General features: G+C 41.0%; 1 protein-coding gene across 1 annotated transcript in view; it reads left to right on the top strand.

Moving 5' to 3' along the window:
• The window catches only part of LOC115463100 (baculoviral IAP repeat-containing protein 1-like), a 141,990-nt gene that overhangs the window by 5,820 nt on the left and 117,645 nt on the right, over nt 1–18,525 (top strand). The window contains 1 exon segment of the mRNA XM_030193312.1: nt 10,983–11,562. Within this exon segment, the coding sequence (XP_030049172.1) occupies nt 11,016–11,562 (547 nt within the window). The 5' untranslated portion in view covers nt 10,983–11,015.

Below are 18,525 nucleotides of genomic sequence, written 5' to 3'. Positions count from 1 at the left end.
TCACAAGTCTGGGACTGCTGAGGTTTTTTCCTCATGTTAGTCACTATCTTCACCTTCAGCATTGTCTTTTTTATCCCCATATTGTGGCTTTAAAATAGCACAATGATGAGAACCTGTGAGACCACATTATCTACTGCCTTCTGACATCAGGCACTGAGGTGGATGCCTGCTCCAGCTTGACCCAGTGTGGGGTCCTGCATCTTGGGTATATTTCAGCAAATACGTGCCTGAAGGGTCCTGCCCCTTTGGATCCCCTTCAGAGTCTGCGAGGAGTGTATCACTCTGCTTCCCGCCATGGGGAAATGGAAAAGAGAGAAAGGCAAACTTGCTGCTACGAAGGGACCTATGGACCAGCATGCTTGAGTTGCAATGCTGGCTTTGCCTGCGAGTTTGCCTTCCTCCTCCTCCAACGTCTCCCTTTCTTCTGGGGGCTGAACCCTGCCCCACAATCTGCTGTTTGCGAGAGTCAGATGGCATTCTTAGAGGACACAACACTACAGAAATTACAGGTTTGACCCTGCAAGGAGTCCCCTCTCTCTAAATTCCTGGTAAGGGGACTGGACAATCTGCCCAGGTTAAGGTACCTTCATCAGTTTCTTTTTCAGCGTCAACTCCTATTTCTTCTGTTGAGACCAATCAGCAGGAAGTTTCATTAAAAGATTTGCTGATGGTGATTAATAGAATGGAGAAATCCCTGCGGGAAAACGTCTCTTCCTTTGTAGAGTTCCAAAAAACAACAAGGCAAACGATCTGCAAATTCCAACGTGGAAAACAAGACAGCAGATCAATATAACATCCAAAGATTTTATTAATGATACTATATACCAGAGAAGTGCCCAACACAGGCCTTGCTTCGCCTAAAAAGGGCTGCATCAGGGGCTAAAATAGAAAGCTTCCGATAGGAACAATTGCAATGTTCATAAAAGAAAAACCAGCACATCCAGAAAGTCCAATCGTGTGTCTGATCATCTAGAGACACATGATTGGACTGCTGTCTTGTTTTCCTTTGCAGAGTTTACAGAGGAAACTTGCAAAATATAATGATCAAGAGTCTAGACTGAAAATATTTGAACAGCGATAAGACAAAACAATCTCAGACGACTTCTACTCAATCAGCTGTTTCTGCAATTACCAAGGATTTGTCTGGCTATTCATTTACAAATGGAGTCTTTGGAGACTATCTCTAGGACCCAAAAATTGAGGTTTTAAAATTTCCCTGTTACATGTTTTTTGGTTCCCTTAGAACTTCTTAAAATTTATCTGAAGGAGGTTTTACAGTTGCCAATTGAAATGGTTTCATTTTGTTACCTGAATTATTTGCTTAGAAGCTCTAAGGTGTCAAATAAAGATGGAGTTCCAGACACTATCCAATCTGCAGAGAGTTTAGATTTGTCTAGATTTCTTGAGTCTTCTCAGGAACCTATTACTGAAAGAGCCCTGTCATCTATTCAGAAAGAGGGACATAAATATTCAATGATGAACGCTTATTTTTCAAAAAAGTATGTTCCTTTCTTTGGGCAGACTATTATGATATTCCCAGATGTTGCCAGGCTCATGCGGTTGAGGCAAAAAGCTTTTCTTGTTTGTTACATTTGTACCCCGCGCTTTCCCACTCATAGCAGGTTCAATGCGGCTTACTTATTATATACAGGTACTTATTTGTACCTGGGGCAATGGAGGGTTAAGTGACTTGCCCAGAGTCACAAGGAGCTGCCTGTGCCTGCAGAGGGAATCGAACCAAAGTCCACCACTCTAACCACTAGGCCACTCCTCTTCAACTAAAGCCTAGGGTTTTAGTGGTAAGGGCATCTTTCTTTTTTAAAAATTCCCATGCAAGTGCCTGGTAACAAACGAGAATAACTCTTTTGTTTTTCTTGACCCCATGCACCTGGAAACCTTTTTGTTAGAAAAGGAGAAAGTTTAGGAGTCTTTTTACTAAGTCGTGCTAACAGATTAAACATGCACTAACAATTAGCGAGTGCTAAATGATAAGATGCCCATAGGAATATAATGGGCTTCTTATTATTTAATGCATGCTAATCAGCACGTATTAAAACTTTCAGTTAAAAAATAGCAGAATGGTATTCACTCTCATGGGACAGAGTTCACCACCTCCATAGAGGAAAATGAAAGTGCCAGTTACAGAAAAAGTACCGAGCTCAGTTCATCGATTCAATAGAAGCAGCATAACACATGTAAAAATGATCAATCACTCATCCATCCGCAGGTCAATATTTGTTAACAATAGATCTCAATTAGCATGAAGTACCCACTTGTAAGATCTCTTAATGGCTCCCCTGGGATTTCCTCTGTGAACTAACCACCCTTTATTCAGCGCTATTTAATAGATCAGAAATGACCGCTGACCGATTAAATAGTGTTTTTGCAGTTCCCAAATATTCAGCGGGAGATTATCTCCCGCTGAATATTTGCAGTTAGCACCTACTGCTAAACTGGCTATGCTGCACAACTTATCCAGTTAAGGGCGGATATTCAGCCCTAACTGGATAAGTTTAGTGCTTAAATCTGGCCGCATAAATAGCAATCCTATCTTTAACTGGTAACAACTTAACCAGTCAGTGCTTAATTGGTTAACTTTTCAGTGGCCCAAAAAATCCCTGGATATGCAATGCTGGAGGCCAGATATGGGTTTAATGCTGGAGGTGGACAGCAAAAGTACTGCCCACTGCCAGCTAAATATTGGACCCCAACTTCTCACATGGGGCCATGTTTACTAAGCAGTGTTATAGGTGCGTTAACATTTTTAACGTGCATTAACCATGTACATGCCTACAATATCCCTAGAGGCACTTTCATGGTTAGCGCGCTAAGTGTAGGCGAGCTAAAAACAGTAACGCACCTTAGTAAACAGGGCCCTTGGTAATTTGGACTGAACTTTAAATTTATTGGTTTTAGAACTGATTCACTGATGTCTCAAAAGTTAAGGATATTGTTAATTGTCCTTTAATTTATAAGGGTGGATACTTGAATAATGCAAAAAATAATTTCTATCAGTCAATATGTAATGAACTTTACCCCCAAAATGGTTATCCACTTTAGTGATATGACCATCCACAAAAGAAATCCATGACTGATTCATTATGAATTGTAACCACTTAGATGATTATGATTGATTGGTGCTATATCATATAAACCTGAAACTTGAAACTCAGGGCAAAAATTCAGCCAAATCAGAATTGATGTAGTTAGTATTTTGTACCCTTCCATAACAGAAAAACCATTATTGATAAATCTAATCCATAAATTAATTAGCCCATAAAAAGGAGATTGATATACCTACTCAACTTCAAAGAAAGAGAAATATAAGCTTCAAAGAAAGAGAAATATAAATTATCTGCGGAAGGAAGCCATGGTACCTCCCATAGCTGTGCCCAACACTTGCAAATAAAATTGCCCTTCCAACAACAATAACAAAAAAAAATCAATTACAGGGGCAAATATTATTGACCAGTGAGAAGATTCAGCATGAGCTGATATTTCACCTGAGCGATTTACATTTTAAAGTCTTTTGTGCCTCCATTACATTTATAATTTAATTACTTCACTGATACATAAGGGTCCTTTTACTAAGGTGTGCCGAAAAGTGGCCTGTGCTGGTGTAGACGTATGTATTGGACGCAAGCAGGTCCATTTTTCAGCACACCTGCAAAAAAGGCCTTTTTTTCACCGAAAATGGACATGCAGCAAAATTTAAATTGTCGCGTCCATTTTTGAGCCTGAGACCTTACTGCCGCCCATTGACCTAGTGGTAAGTTCTCATGCGTTAACAGGGTGGTAATGGTCTACGTGCGTACAGTACCGATTACCGCCCAGTTAGCGCCACACGCTGGAAAACAAAATATTTTTTCCGGCGTGCTTAGTGGGTATGCATAAAAAATGAAATTACCACCCGGGCCACACAGTAGCCAGGCAGTAGTTCAAAATTGACGTGCATAGGTGCCTACGCGGCTTAGTAAAAGGGCCCCATAGTTTGGGTGGGGCATTTTGTTATGTTTTACTGTATAGGTGTACTTCGCTTCTCCAGGTTGTGGTTTGCGGATTACACTCTTTTCTCTAATGCAAAAGTATGTCTGTGCATTAATGTACTTATATGTGTATGTGTGTGTGTGTCTGTCTATCTATCTATCTATCTATAATTTTAGAAAAAAAAACCTTTTCTGCATGTAAAAGAGGCTTTTAAGCAGAAAAGCCCAAACTGACCACCTTAACTTTTTCTACAACATATATTGTACCATCAGTTCAGTCCAAAGCCACAGTGTCTGTAATCTTAACTGGTTCTGTTTCCAGTGTTAAGGACATTTTCATGGACATTTCAGGCAACTGTACCATCAATTTGGCTCATAGTGACAATGATTTTGCATTGTCTATTGTCACTCCTATTTGAGTATGACCTGAAGAAGAAATGGGTGACAAGGCAAAACTTATTTTATTTTCTTGCATGCACCCTGAAGATTGACATTTGGTATTGCAAAAGGATCTTGGGTAACATGATAATGATAAAACATGGTAGTAGTGTAACAAGCAAATATTGTAAGACAATTCTGGATATGTGTGTAGGAGTTCACATTTGTTGATCTTCGTGGTATGCGAAGTACACCTATACAGATGGAGTGATGGGAAGACATGAATCTGCATTGAAGACTAGTTGGATCTCTATTACTGCAGCAAGCGGTGATCCTGTAATGAGATTAATACAACATCCAGATATCAGTTGGCACTGGGTATAAGTTTAAACATGGAGGCCATCATTTAAAAGAAATGCCAACTGTGAAGTTTAAATACAGCCCCATAGATGTTCACAGTTTCTAGGATCATACCTTGTAGCCCAAGTTCTAAAATGCCATAACTACATTCAAGTAGTCTAGATAATACAATGTTATTCATTGTTGTATGCCTATATAGGAAGAACCTTGCTGTAAATCAGACTCTAGTGTTCCTCAATTTGCCACATGCTGCTTTGTGCTTCTCCTTTATATTGCAATTTAGCTAAAGTACAGGGAAACATGAATAAAGGAATTGTTCACTAAGAATAAGCAGTGGAAGTCCTCACAAATAGATGATGCCTTCCACTTGTGAGGACTTGCAGTCCTGTTTGCCCTAAAAAAAAAAAAAAAGACTTATCTGTAGCTGGTGTTCTCCTTGGACAGCATGATTCAAGTCAACAAGTACCCTCTCTTCATGAGACGCTGTATACTGATAAGCTAAGCAACTAAGGAGGCCGCACACAACGAGACGGTATGGTAATTATGGCACAGTTGATACTCTAAAACTTCTAGAAATTGATTGAAGCTTTAAAACTTTATTTCTGTGCTGGGTTCCATCAGATGATGTCACCTCAGTTGTGAGGACTCGAGTTCTGCTGCCCATGGAGAACACCTGCTACAGGTAAGTTATTTTGAGCCAATAATGAAATGGACATCCAGCAAGGTCGCTCTACATGTAGAAATATATGTGCAGCATAGGTGGATTTGCTGCAGTGCCACACATTTAGGAGGCAGTTCTATAACTGGGCATCTCCATTAGAGTGCTTGATAGGTGCATGTTCTATAATGGAACCCTAAACACAGCAGGGGCACATAGAACTTGTAGTATTCTGTATGTTACATGGGTAGGTGGGGTCCTTCTCTATGCTAAAGGGTTGTGTAGAGTGAACATACAGCAAATGAAAAAAGGGTGGGGGGGGGGGGAAATACCCTCAGAAAACAAGGTGTCCAAGCTACAGCATAGCATAAATAAACTTAGCTTTATCAAGGCTGGCTTGACAACTCCACATTTCAACTGCTGATTTTCATTCAACGGGGCCCAAATTGTTTCACCCACACCAGGGCTTCATCAGGAACCACTCAGTTAAATCATAATTTCAGGGGTATTGATTTTAAACTGACTAGACTTCTCTAGGGACTGACAGCTGTAGCTTGGACACCTTGGTTTCTGAGGGTATTTCCCCCCTTTTTTTCATTTGCTGTATGTTCACTCTACACAACCCTTTAGGATTGTGTTTGGCTGTTCTTCAGTTTTTGCAGTATTAGATTACGTAATCAGGATTAACAGCCCATACTGTTGTTTTGAATATTAGTCCTTCTCTATGCCCCACCTATGTTTCACCCTATCCAAATATGCATTGTGTAACTTAGGTGGGTATTTGCAGAAAAGCACTGAGGCAGAATATTGGCATTTACATGCATATGTGTGCTATTGAAAATACACATCTGTTCTCCATGTATACTTCTATACCTACACTATTTATAAAGGTGCCAACATTAGAACATAAGACTAGCCATACTGAGTCAGGCCAATGATCCATCTAGCCCAGGATCATGTTCCAACAGTGGCTGATCCAGGTCTCAAGTACCTGGCAGAATCCTGAAAAGAGCAAGATCCCATGCTACCAATCCTAGTGATAAGCAGTGGCTTTCCCCATGTCTATCTCAATAAAGACTATGGACATTTCTTCCAGGAAGTTGTCCAAACCTTTTTTACATCCAGATACACTAACCACTGTTACCATATCCTCTGGCAACGAGTTCCAGAGCTTAATTATTTGTTGAGTAACAAAATATTTCTTCTTATTCATTTTAAAAGTATTACCATATAATTTCATTGAGTGTCCCCTAATCTTTGTACTTTTTTTGAAAGAGTAGAAAATTGATTCACGCTTACCCATTCTATACCACTCAGGAATTTGTAGACCTCTATTATATCCACTCTGAGCAGTCTCTTTTCCAAGTTGAACCTGTTAAGCCTTTCATCATATGAGAGGAATTCCATCTACTTAATCATTTTGATCGCCCTTCTTTGAACCTTTTCTAATTGCCTATATCTCTTTTGAGATGTGGTGGTCAGAGTTGCACACAGTACTGAAGGGGGGGTCGCACCTATAGGTCTAGAATATATGTTTGGACTGGATGCTGGTGGTTCTACCTGCTTTTGGCACATTCAGTCAAAAAGTATACATCAGAAAGGCAATTCTATACTAGGTACATTCAGTTATGTGCATAAGTACACTATCAGGCTTATTTTCGAAAGGGAAAGACACATATCTTTCGACACAAATCGGAAGATGGACGTCCTTCTCACAGGGGCATCCAAATTGGTATAATCTAAAGCTGATTTTGGACATCCCCCAACTGCTTTCCGTCACAGGGACGGCCAAATTTCAAGGGGGTGTGTCGGAGGCGTAGCGAAGGCGGGACTTTGGCATGCCTAACACTTGGACGTCCTCGACCCATAATCGGAAAAAAAGGACGTCCCTGACAAACACTTGGACGACTTTACCTGGTCGTGTTTTTCTTACGACCAAGCCACAAAAAGGTGCCCGAACTGACCAGATGACCACCAGAGGGAATCAGGGATGACCTCCCCTTACTCCCCCAGTGGTCACTAACCCCCTCCCACCCTCAAAAAATATCTTTCAAAATATGCCCTGCCAGCCTCTATGCCAGCCTCAGATGTCATACTCAGGTCCATCAAAGCAGTATGCAGGTCCATGGAGCAGTTTTAGTGGGTGCGGTGCACTTCAGGCAGGTGGACCCAGCCCCATCCCCTCCCTACCTGTTACGTTTGTGGAGGAAACAGCGAGCCCTCCAAAACCCACCACAAACCCACTCTACTCACTTCTAGGTGCCCCCCTTCACCTGTAAGGGCTATGGTACTGGTGTACACTTGAGGGTAGGAGTTTTTGGGGGGCTCAGCACACACGGTAAGGGAGCTACGAACCTGGGAGCAATTTCTGAAGTCCACTGCAGTGCCCCCTAGGGTGCCCGGTTGGTGTCCTGGTGTGTCAGGGGGACCAGTGCACTGTGAATGCTGGCTCCTCCCACAACCAAATGGCTTGGATTTGGTCGTTTCTGAGATGGACGTCCTTGGTTTCCATTATTGGTGAAAATCAGAAACGACCAAGTCTTGGGATGACCAGATTTCATGATTTGGATGTCCCTGACTGTATTATCAAAACAAAAGATGGACGTCCATCTTGTTTCGATAATACGGGTTTCCATGCCCCTGGAAGGGGACGTTCTGCGAGGACGTCCTCATGAAAACTTGGATGTCCCTTTCGATTATGCCCCTTCATGTGCTACTCTGTAAGAGAGCACATAAGTTCTATAGTACATAACTGCAAGGGTGGCACACACGTGGGCAGAGTATGGGAGGAGCATTGACATCTCTCCAACATGTGCATGCAACTTATAAAATACTATAACTATGCATGTTGCATGGTGCACTTAGGTGTGCCCATTTACATCTGCCGTTGATCTGGTGTCAATGATTAGGTGCACCAATGCATAGCACTATGGTGTATAAATGGAGGAGACTTATTCACTGTTCCCTCTAAGTGGAGTAGGAGTCCTCCAGCTACATTGCTACCAGTAGGGAGTGGTGCTTCAATATTATGTTTTCATTTGCTAGGGACAGGGAGGTTCTCTAGAGTCCTGCAGAGCTTGCCTGTCTCTCACTATTGAAAATGTGATAGTGGAACAGCGCTCCCCATTGGCAGGACTATAGGCAGGGCCGTGCTGATGCAGTAAGCAAGGTAAGCACCGTAGGGGGGTGCTACTGCCCTGCCATCCGTCTGCTCACTTGCAAACTCTTTCACCTGAACTTGTGATTCTTCTATCTCTGCTGCCCTCCCCTTTTCATGCAAAGGAGCAGTATTAATTGAGGCAGGTATGCTCTTCAAGTTACCAAGTTACATGAGAATACAACCAGATTGCTATTTATGCTTCAGTTTGGGGCTAGCTCCTCAGTCAGGGTGAGTTTCAGAGCTTGAAACAGCATTCAAATTAAAGAGAACCTGAAATTTTAAAAGTGCTAAAAATAAGTTTTAAAAGTATTTGCCTTAAATCTAATTGCAGAATTCAGGTGCTGGGAGTCTGTACTTGGTTGTCATATGCTCAGATTTGTTTAAATCATATGCAAATTAGTCGGTGTTTTTCACTAAACATTCCCATGAGTGTCTGTATTTTAATCTGCATTCAAATAGAGCTCTCTGATTGGATGATCAGCTTCTGTTAAGAAATCTGCCCGGGAAGTGAACAGAGTGAGAGCTGTCCTTTGCCAAGAGAGACATCCAGCTGTGACTTCCTGTGTTTGTTGACTGAAGTTATAAAAGAGTGCCTGATTGTGGTAAATGAGAAAATATAAGTGAAAAGAGATTGGTGGCGATTGAAGTTTCTCTAGTGAGAAAAGAATCTGAATATTTCAGGATTACTTGAAGTTTATGAAGAATTGAAAAGGGTGAATTTCAGTTTAAGAGTGTTTAAATCCTATAAGCTATATAAAGGCTAGGTAGATTTAAGTGACTGTAAGCAAGGAAACCTTAATATTTGATCTGAAATAAATATTTGATCTGAGATAGTTGATCAGAGATAAATGTTTGATCTGAATTATATCCTTTGGTGCAAAGGAGATTAGAATGCAATAGAGTATTTCTTTCTGTTTACCAGTACAGTCAAATAATTCCATTCCACTTAAATAATTTTTTGTTATATATATGAGGGAGTAGTATCTGGATTTATTGTAAATCAAATTGATTCCATTCACAGGAATTCATATTCACCTTCATGCATTCATCCGATATTATCTTTTAAGGATGAAGTTTTATTTTATGTTCACTCTGTCTCTTGTGAGCTGAGCACAGTTAGTTTCCTCGGCTGGCACGACTACATATTAGAGGTATTTTGATACTGTGTAAAGTTTTACCACAGACGGGTGACATATATAAAACATTCTCCTTGGATAGGATGTGATATGTGAAAATACATTTTGCTTTAATGAAATTGCTAAACTTTAGAGTCAGAGACTTATCAATGAGGGATACATACAATACAGTGCTATTTTTTCCTGAGGTCCGGCTTACTTGCCTGCTCCCTTCTGTTCCTGCTCTGCTGGACGGGGGGGTAGGGGGGGCGCCAACCGATAGTCTGCAGGGGGGCACCAGAGACCCTAGGCACGGCCCTGACTGTAGGTGGAGGATTCCTGCTCAGCTAAGAGGGACACCCAATATTGGCATCTATACATTTAGAAGACAAATCTTTAAAGTTTGCCAAAAGTTAGGTATCAAGGTGCTAAGCACTAATTCTGTAACGGCATCTGAATGCCCAGATTCCATTATAGAATACTAGCTTGAGTCAGTATTTATGCACCAACATTTAGGCCCAATAGCAGGTGTAAATGTGCATGCCTCAATGTGGCACCTTAGCTTATAACTAACTGTTAGTTATGTGTGCACTAAAGTTATAGAATACCACTTAGCAACTGACTGGCACTTACATGTGTAACTGCGTAATCTTACCACTCTAATGTCACTTACATTCAGGTGTAAAGTTTATAGAATTAGGGATTTAGAGTATAGATATACACATACATACTGGGGAATTACATAAATGGCGCATGCCCAATTTACACACACAATTTGAGTAACGAGCCTGTTAGTGGCAGTAATTGGGTGCTAACTACCTGGCAACAATCTGAATTTACACGTGCATCTTGCTAGGCGCTATTCTATAAAGATGCACACTTACATTTTTCAGCGTGCAACTGAAAAAGGATGTGGCCATGGAAGAGGCATAGGCGGGTCAGGGGCATTCACTACAGATGCATGCAGTATTAGAGAATATGGGAGATCCACACCTAATTAAGGCACGAGGATTTACACCAGGGTTTCAGTTGGTGTAAACTTTTGTGCCTAAAATTGGTCGCAGGTCCCGGCCCCAACACTATTCTATAAACGGCGCCCAACTCAGAACGCTCAACGCTCATTTTATTTTTTATGCCCAGCATTTACTGAATCTAGTTCATAGCGGGCCTTGCTCCCTGAATGTCCCTTCCAAGCCCATTTTTATTTGTGCATGTATGCTGAAATTGAAAAACAAAAACGGTACTTAGACGTCCAGCACAGCGCCAAACTTCTAAGTGCCATTTCAATATTGAATATTGACCTCTTGGAATTTTATGTGTTTCAGAGACTGGTTACCCAAGAGTGTGAACCTGAAGGTATGGATGTCACTAAAATCTCTGAGCTAGACCCATCTGACCTGAAGGAAACACTTTCATTTTTAAATCTTGATTTCAATAAATATGTCCAACAAGCAGAAGACGAGCATTTCAAAATCCGAGAGCAACTACAGAAGGATTATAAATATCACATGAGAAGTGAATCAAATAGATTAAAATCTTTCTTTTCATTTGATCCCTGTTCAACATGGTCCCCGCTGGAGATGGCGAGTGCAGGATTTTATAGGACTGGTGTGAAGGACAGTATCCAGTGCTTCTGCTGTGGGTTAGTTTTGTGCACACAAAGTATTGCTGTTACTCCACTTGGAAAGCATCAGAAATTCCAGCCTGACTGTGACTTCCTCCGAGGAAAAGATGTAGGAAATATTCTGAAGTATGACGTGCGGGTTCAGAATCCAGAGGAAGATCCAGCAGAGGATCCTGGAAAGTACAAGGCTGAGGAGGACAGACTGAAGTCCTATAACAGCTGGCCTTTCTATGCCAGGACACAGCCCATGCTGCTGGCAGCTGCAGGCTTTTTCTTTACAGGTAAATGCTATTTTTTCTTTCAAAGAAATATTGGTTAGAAATTCTAGCTCATATGGAGGGGCATTTTCAATATGACGTCAAAGTTGGACTTTGGATGTTTAGTGCTAAACGTCCCAAATTCTATTAGGAAATATAGGCATTTTCAAAACAGCAAAACATGCCACATGCAAGATGTTTTTGTGCTCTGGGTGTTTATCTTTTTGGTCTGTTTTCAAAAACAAAACATACAAGTGAGAAACATAGAAAATTAAGCCATTGGGATGTAGGAGGAGCCAGCATTCTTAGTAGACTGGCCCCACAGACAGGCCCATGCCGATGCGGTAAGCGGGGTAAGCACCGCAGGAGGGCGCCCACCTCTGGAGGGCGCCGCCGCAGTGCTTACCCTCGCCCCGCGACGCCGAGGCCTTTAAATCTTTTACTTGCAGTCGCAGCAGCGTCTGTGAAAACGGAGCGCTGCTGATGTCTCCCTTCCCTTCGCGCTCTTGGTTCCCTCAGTGTCCCGCCTTCTTCTGATGTCAGAAGAAGGCGGGACACTGAGGGAACCAACGAGTGCAAGGGAAGGGAGACGTCGGCAGCGCTCCATTTTCACAGACGCTGCTGCGACTGCAAGTAAAAGATTTAAAGGCCCCCAGGGCGTGCAGCGATCATCTTCACGGGGGGAAGGGGGGGAGAGGGGCGCGCGCGCCAACTGTTCTTCTGCGGGGGGGGGGGGGGCGCCAACATTTTGTCTGTGGGGGGGCGGCATAGACCCTTGACACGGGCCTGCCCACAGACATCCCAGGAAAGCAGTGGAGTACCCTAGACAGCACTGCTCTGGACATCATATAAAAGCTGCCAGGTACACATCTCATCATTGCTCCCTTATCTTGTCTGCTGAGCCCTCCAAAACCACCCAAAACTCACTGATTCCAAATGTACACCACTAACTATATGTGGGTACAGTAGAGTTTGGGTGAATTATGGAGGGCTCACGGTTTCTACCACAAGTGTAACAGGTTAAGGGAGATATGGGCCTGGGTTCTCCTCTCTATAGTGCACTACACTGACCACTAGACTACTCCAGGGATCTGCTTGCTGCTGTAATAGACCTGGCCATAACATCTGAAGCTGTCATAGTGGCTAGTATGTACTATTTTTATTCACATCATTGGGGGTGGGAAGGGATCAGTGACCACTGGTGGAGTAAGAGGGGGTATATCCCTGATTCCCTCCAGTGGTCATTTAGGGCACCATTTTGTAACTTATTCATTCTAATAATAAGTCTAGACCAAAACATTGAAGTTTCAGCCCTAGACGTTGTCATTTTGTTCCATTATGGCTGTAAAATGTCCAAGTGTTAGGAACGCCCTAATCCTGCCTCCAACATGCCCCCTTGAGATATGGATGCACTGCAAACAAATTGCATAGATAAACATTTGCAAAATAGGTTTAGAAAATACTGGTTTGGATGTTTTGAAAAGAAATTCATCCAAATGCTGCTTTATGACACTTTTTGGACATTTTTCTCTTTGAAAAATGAGCCCCATGGCTAAGATAACTCTCAAATTACTGTCTCAATATTTTCTTTAAGCTTTTACCCACCATGGATATCTCACTTAATATCCACAGCAGATACTGTTAAAGAGGCTGAACACAAGAAGGGAGGAAATGTCCTTCAGAGAGCTCCCTTGAATGTCCAATAAGCAGCTGAAAATAGTGTACTTGACAGAGAAGTAAGAGTGACTGTTGTCATACTGAATAAAATTTGAATGGAGCCCAGAGCTGTGCTGACTGTAATTGTATGACTAGATGAAGGTGCTGCCAGAGAGGAACAAATACATTGGGGAAAAGTTTAGATACATGAAATCCTTTTCATTTATTTTTGTTTTTGAAGAATTAACTAGTGTACACAAGTAAAGTACTAAGGAAAGAGGCACATACATCTAAGTTCAGTGTCCATTAAAGAATAGGAAGCTAGGATTTTTTCTTTATTAGTTTTTCTTAAAGATAGTATAGTAGTTATGCAGGAAGCAGGAAGGAAAAGCTGCTTTGGTGAAGGTTGTACAAGTGGCTGATGAACCTCACAACTGTAAGGCATCCACCACAAGACAGATGAAGATCACATCACAAGACAGAAGAAAGCATCAGAATCATAGATAAGTGACAATCAGGCTCATTTTCAAAAGAGAAAAACATCCAAAAAGTGACATAAGTTTGCATTTGGACACTTTTCTAACAAAAACGTCCAAATCAGTATTTTCAAAACCTATTTTTAGATGTCCAAATCTCAAGGGGGCATGCCAGGGGTGTGTTCATGGTGGAACTTGGGTGTTCCTAGGTCTTAGACATTTTCCAGCCATAATGCAACAAAACAAAAATATCCAGGACTAAAACTTTGATGTTTTGAGCTAGACCTGTTTTTATAATAAATAGGTGCAGTTGGGACTGAACCCACTTCCCCAGGATCAAAGTCCACTGCACTAACCACTAGGCTACTCCTCCATGCCACAAAAAAAGGTGCCCCAAATGACCAGATGATCACTGGATGGAATCAAGGATCACCTCCCCTTACTCCTCCAGTGGTCATTATCCCCCTCCCACCCCCAAAAATGTGATTAAAAATATTACTTGCCAGCCTCTATACCAGTCTCATATGTTATACTCAGGTCCATTAGAATAGCATGCAGGTCCCTGGAGTAGTCTAGTAGTGGTGCAGTGCACTACAGACAGGTGGTCCCAGGCTTCTACCTCCCCCTACTTGTTACACTTATGGAGGAAACTGTGAGCCCTCCAAAACCCACCAGAAACCCGCTTTACCCACATATTGATGCTCCCTTCACCTTTAAGGGCTATGGTAGTGGTGTACAGTTGGAGGTAGTGGGTTTGGGTTGCTCAGCAGACAAGGTAAGGGAGCAATGGTGAGATATGTACTTGGGAGTATTTTATAAAGTCCACTGCAGTGCCCCCAAGGATGCCCTATTGCTTTCCTGGGATGTCACTTTTCCACTATTCTACCTGATGCCAAGCTTTCTATTTTTTTTATAACATCTGTTGTTGTGTCTATTGTTTCAGTAGATTTGGGCTTTGAATTCTATAGATAAAAAGGAGGTCTCACTACATATATCTAAATACCAGAGTGCTATTTTCCATACTTCATAGCAAGAGTGTACATTCCCTAATTATCTGTCCCAATGCAACTGAAGCTTTTACCTCCTCAGTGCATGTAAATGGTTTCATCCCTGTGTGGATTCTTTGATGCTGTGTGAGGCTTTCTTGCAAACCAAAGCTTTTATCACACTCAGGACATGTAAATAGTTTCACTCCCGAGTGTATTCTCTAGTGCATTGTGAGGTTTATCTTCTGACCAAAGCTTTTACCACACTGTATACATGCAAATTGTTTCTCTTCTGTGTGGACTCTTTGCACTTTGAGATTTACATTACAACCAAAGCTTTTACCACACTTAGAACATGTGAATGGTTTCACTATATTGTGGATTTTCTTGTGTATTTTGTATGTTTTGCATTTGTACATTTTTTGTTTCACAATGGATCAAAAAATAAAACGTCAAAATCACAAAACGTTTTTCCAAACAGCATTTTCAAAAGGAAAATATAGACTTTTTTTTTTAGAAAATGACCTTCTTTCCTGATTTGATTTTGAATGCTTTACAAAAGCATCCAAATTCAGGAGATGTCATATCAAAAAATGCCTGTTGTGCACTTGACTTGCCCAAGGTCACAAGGATTTGCTTTGGGAATTGAACCCATTTTGCCAGGATCAAAGCCTGCTGCACTAACCATTAAGCCACACTTCCTCTATTTTGGGCTGTTTGCATTTGGACGTTTTTTGTTTGAAAATGGACCAAAAAATAAAATGTTCAAATCACAAAACGTTTTTCCAAACAGTATTTTCAAAAGGGAGAGATAGACATTTTTTTTTGTAGAAAATTACCTTCTTTCCTGTTTTGATTTTGGACGTTTTACAAAAACGTCCAAATTCAGACTTAGATGTCATATCCGAAAATGTGCACTTGACTTGCCCAAGGTCTCAAGGAGCTGCAGTGGGAATTGAACCCATGCTGCTACGATCAAAGTCCGCTGCACTAACCATTTGGACTTCTTGCATCTGGACATTGTTTGTTTGAAAATGGACCAAAAAATAAAACGTCCAAATCATAAAACGTTTTTCCAAACAGTATTTTCAAAAGTGAAAGATAGATGGGTTTTTTTTGTTGAAAATGACCTACTTTGCTGTTCTGAATTTGGACGTTTTTTGTAAAACGTCCAAATTCAGACTTAGGCGTCATATCGAAAATGCCCCTCCACGCTATACCTACTGTGCAGCAACACTACTAGTGTACATTGATATCTTGGAAACATTGGAATAATAGAATCACCAGTTCTAAAAAGGGAGCAGATACTTACTAGCAGGAACTCTGACCAGTAACCTTCTTGGAAAACTAGAAAAAGAAAAAAAAGCTAGAATCCAATCTATTTGCAAATGTCAGAAATTGTGGGAATTGGGAAAATATAATAGTACTTATCTGTTTCTAGGAATTTCCTGGGAATATATATAGGAGAGTTATTCTGATACAGAAAGGTCAAAAAGATTTTATTGGTAAATAGTAGTATTTGCACAGGAAATTATACTAAAACTGCTAAGGGTTAGAGAAGCAAAATGAAATATTTCTTTGTTGAAGGATTTTAATATCAAAGGCCCAAATTCTATAAATGACACCTTAAAAATCAGCACCAAAAACCCAAGCCCTTAGTGTGATTCTATAAAACCTCACAAAAGTCCAAAAATACGTAAAGTAACATGCCTTGATGTTCACCACGCAAGAAAGTGTTATACAAGTATGACCAAAATCTATCACAGAGTTAGCCTCCTCTGGACAGGTACAACCAGGCATTCATCTCCCTTTCTGTGAAAAAATATTTCCTGATGTTTTTGAATCTTCCCCCATGGAGCTTCAGATCATGAACTCTCGTTCTACAATTTCCCTTCTTCTGAAATAGGTTGGCTTCTTGGTGATTAATACCTAGTCACTAATCTCCCCATTTCTCCTTTTTTGTGGAGTATACATATTAACAGCTTAATTTTATATTGACTGAAAAATGTATATAAGAACATAAGAATAGTCATACTGGGTTCATCCAGCCCAGTATCTTAAGTAGCCGACAGAATTCTGAATACTACCAAGATTCCATGCTATTGATCCCATGCTATTTAAACCCAGGTACACTAACTGCTGTTACCACATCCACCAGAAATGAGTTCCAGAGCTTAACTATTCATTGAGTGAAATTTGTTTTCTCCTATTCATTTTAAAAGTATTACCATGTAACTTAGTCTTTATACTTTTTGAAAGAGTAAATAATTGATTCACATTTACCCATTCTAATCCATGCAGGATTTTGTAGACCTATATCATATCCTCCCAAACTCTTAAGCCTTTCCTCATATGAGAGAAGTTCCACCTCCTTAATCATTTTGGTCGTTCTTCTTAGAACCTTTTCTAATTCTGCTATATCTTTTTTAAGATGCTGCAACCAGAATTGTACATAATATTCAAGGTGTGATCACACCATGGAGCGATACAGAAGCATTATAATATTCTTTGTCTTATTTTCTATCCCTTTCCTAATAATTTCTAGCATCCTGTTTGCTTTTTTGGCCACCTTCACATTGAGCAGGATTTCAACGTATTGTCCATGATGGCCTAGATCTTTTTCTTGGGTAGTGACTCCTAAAGTGGAACCTAGCATCAAGTAACTATGATTTGGGTTATTCTTCCTAATGTGCATCACTTTTCAGTTGTCCTCATTAAATTTCATCTGTCATTTAGATATTCAGGCTTCCTGTGATTTCTCACAGTCCACATACATTTTAGTTTTGTGTCATGTGCAAATTTAATCACCTCAATCATTGTTCCCATTTCCAGATAATTTATAGATATGTTAAATAGCACCAGTCCCAGTACAGATCTCTGGTGGACTCCACTATTCACCCTTCTCAATTGAGAGAAATGGTCTACCTTCTATTTTCTATCTATTAACCGGTTCCAATCCACAAAAAACATTGCCTCCTATCCCATAGCTTTTTAATTTTATCAGGAGTCTGTCATGAGGGACTTTGTCAAAACTTTCTGAAAATAAGACAGACTAAGAGGGGCATAATCGAACGCGAACGCCCATTTGTAAAAACGTCCATATCCGAGAACGGGTCCGTGAAGGGGCGGGCCGAACTGTATTTTCGAAAAAAATGGACGTCCATCTTTTTTTTCGAAAATACATTGGATTAGGGCGTTTTTTGAGCTGGGCGTTTTTGTTTTTTAGCGATAATCGAAACCGAAGCGTCCCAGCTCAAAAATGACCAAATCCAAGGCATTTGGTCATGGGAGGGGCCAGCATTCGTAGTGCACTGGTCCCCCTGAGATGCCTCTATGCCAGCCTCAAATATCATACCTAGCTCCATGACAGTAGTATGCAGGTCCCCAGAGCAATTTTACTTTAGTTGGTGCTGCGCGGGACCCATGCAGAGAGGAAAAATCGGAAGAAAAAAAAAAAACAAGCAAGCAAGTGCAGTCAGGGACGTCCAAATTAAAAGATAGTAAAAGGGGGAATCGAACCAGCAACCTTTTGATTACAAGCTCAGTGCTCTAGCCCGTGCACCACTGATTAGACATCCTTCCCTTTCCATTAAGTCCCTCCAAGTTTCTGTCAGCCAATCACAGCTCATTTAACTGACATCTGTGTCAGCTAAACAGCGGTGATTGGCTGACAGAAACTTGGAGGGACTTAATGGAAAGGGAAGGATGTCTAATCAGTGGTGCACGGGCTAGAGCACTGAGCTTGTAATCAGAAGGTTGCTGGTTCAATTCCCCCTTTTACTATCCTGGTAATTTAGACGTCCCTGACTGCACTTGCTTGTTTTTTTTTTTTCTTCCGATTTTTCCTCTCTGCATGGGTCCCGCACAGT

The sequence above is a fragment of the Microcaecilia unicolor genome, chromosome 2 (genome assembly GCF_901765095.1).
Source record: "Microcaecilia unicolor chromosome 2, aMicUni1.1, whole genome shotgun sequence".
Lineage (NCBI taxonomy): Eukaryota > Metazoa > Chordata > Amphibia > Gymnophiona > Siphonopidae > Microcaecilia > Microcaecilia unicolor.
The sequence above is the reverse complement of the archived record's forward strand: the minus strand, read 5'-3'. Positions and strand labels throughout refer to the sequence as shown.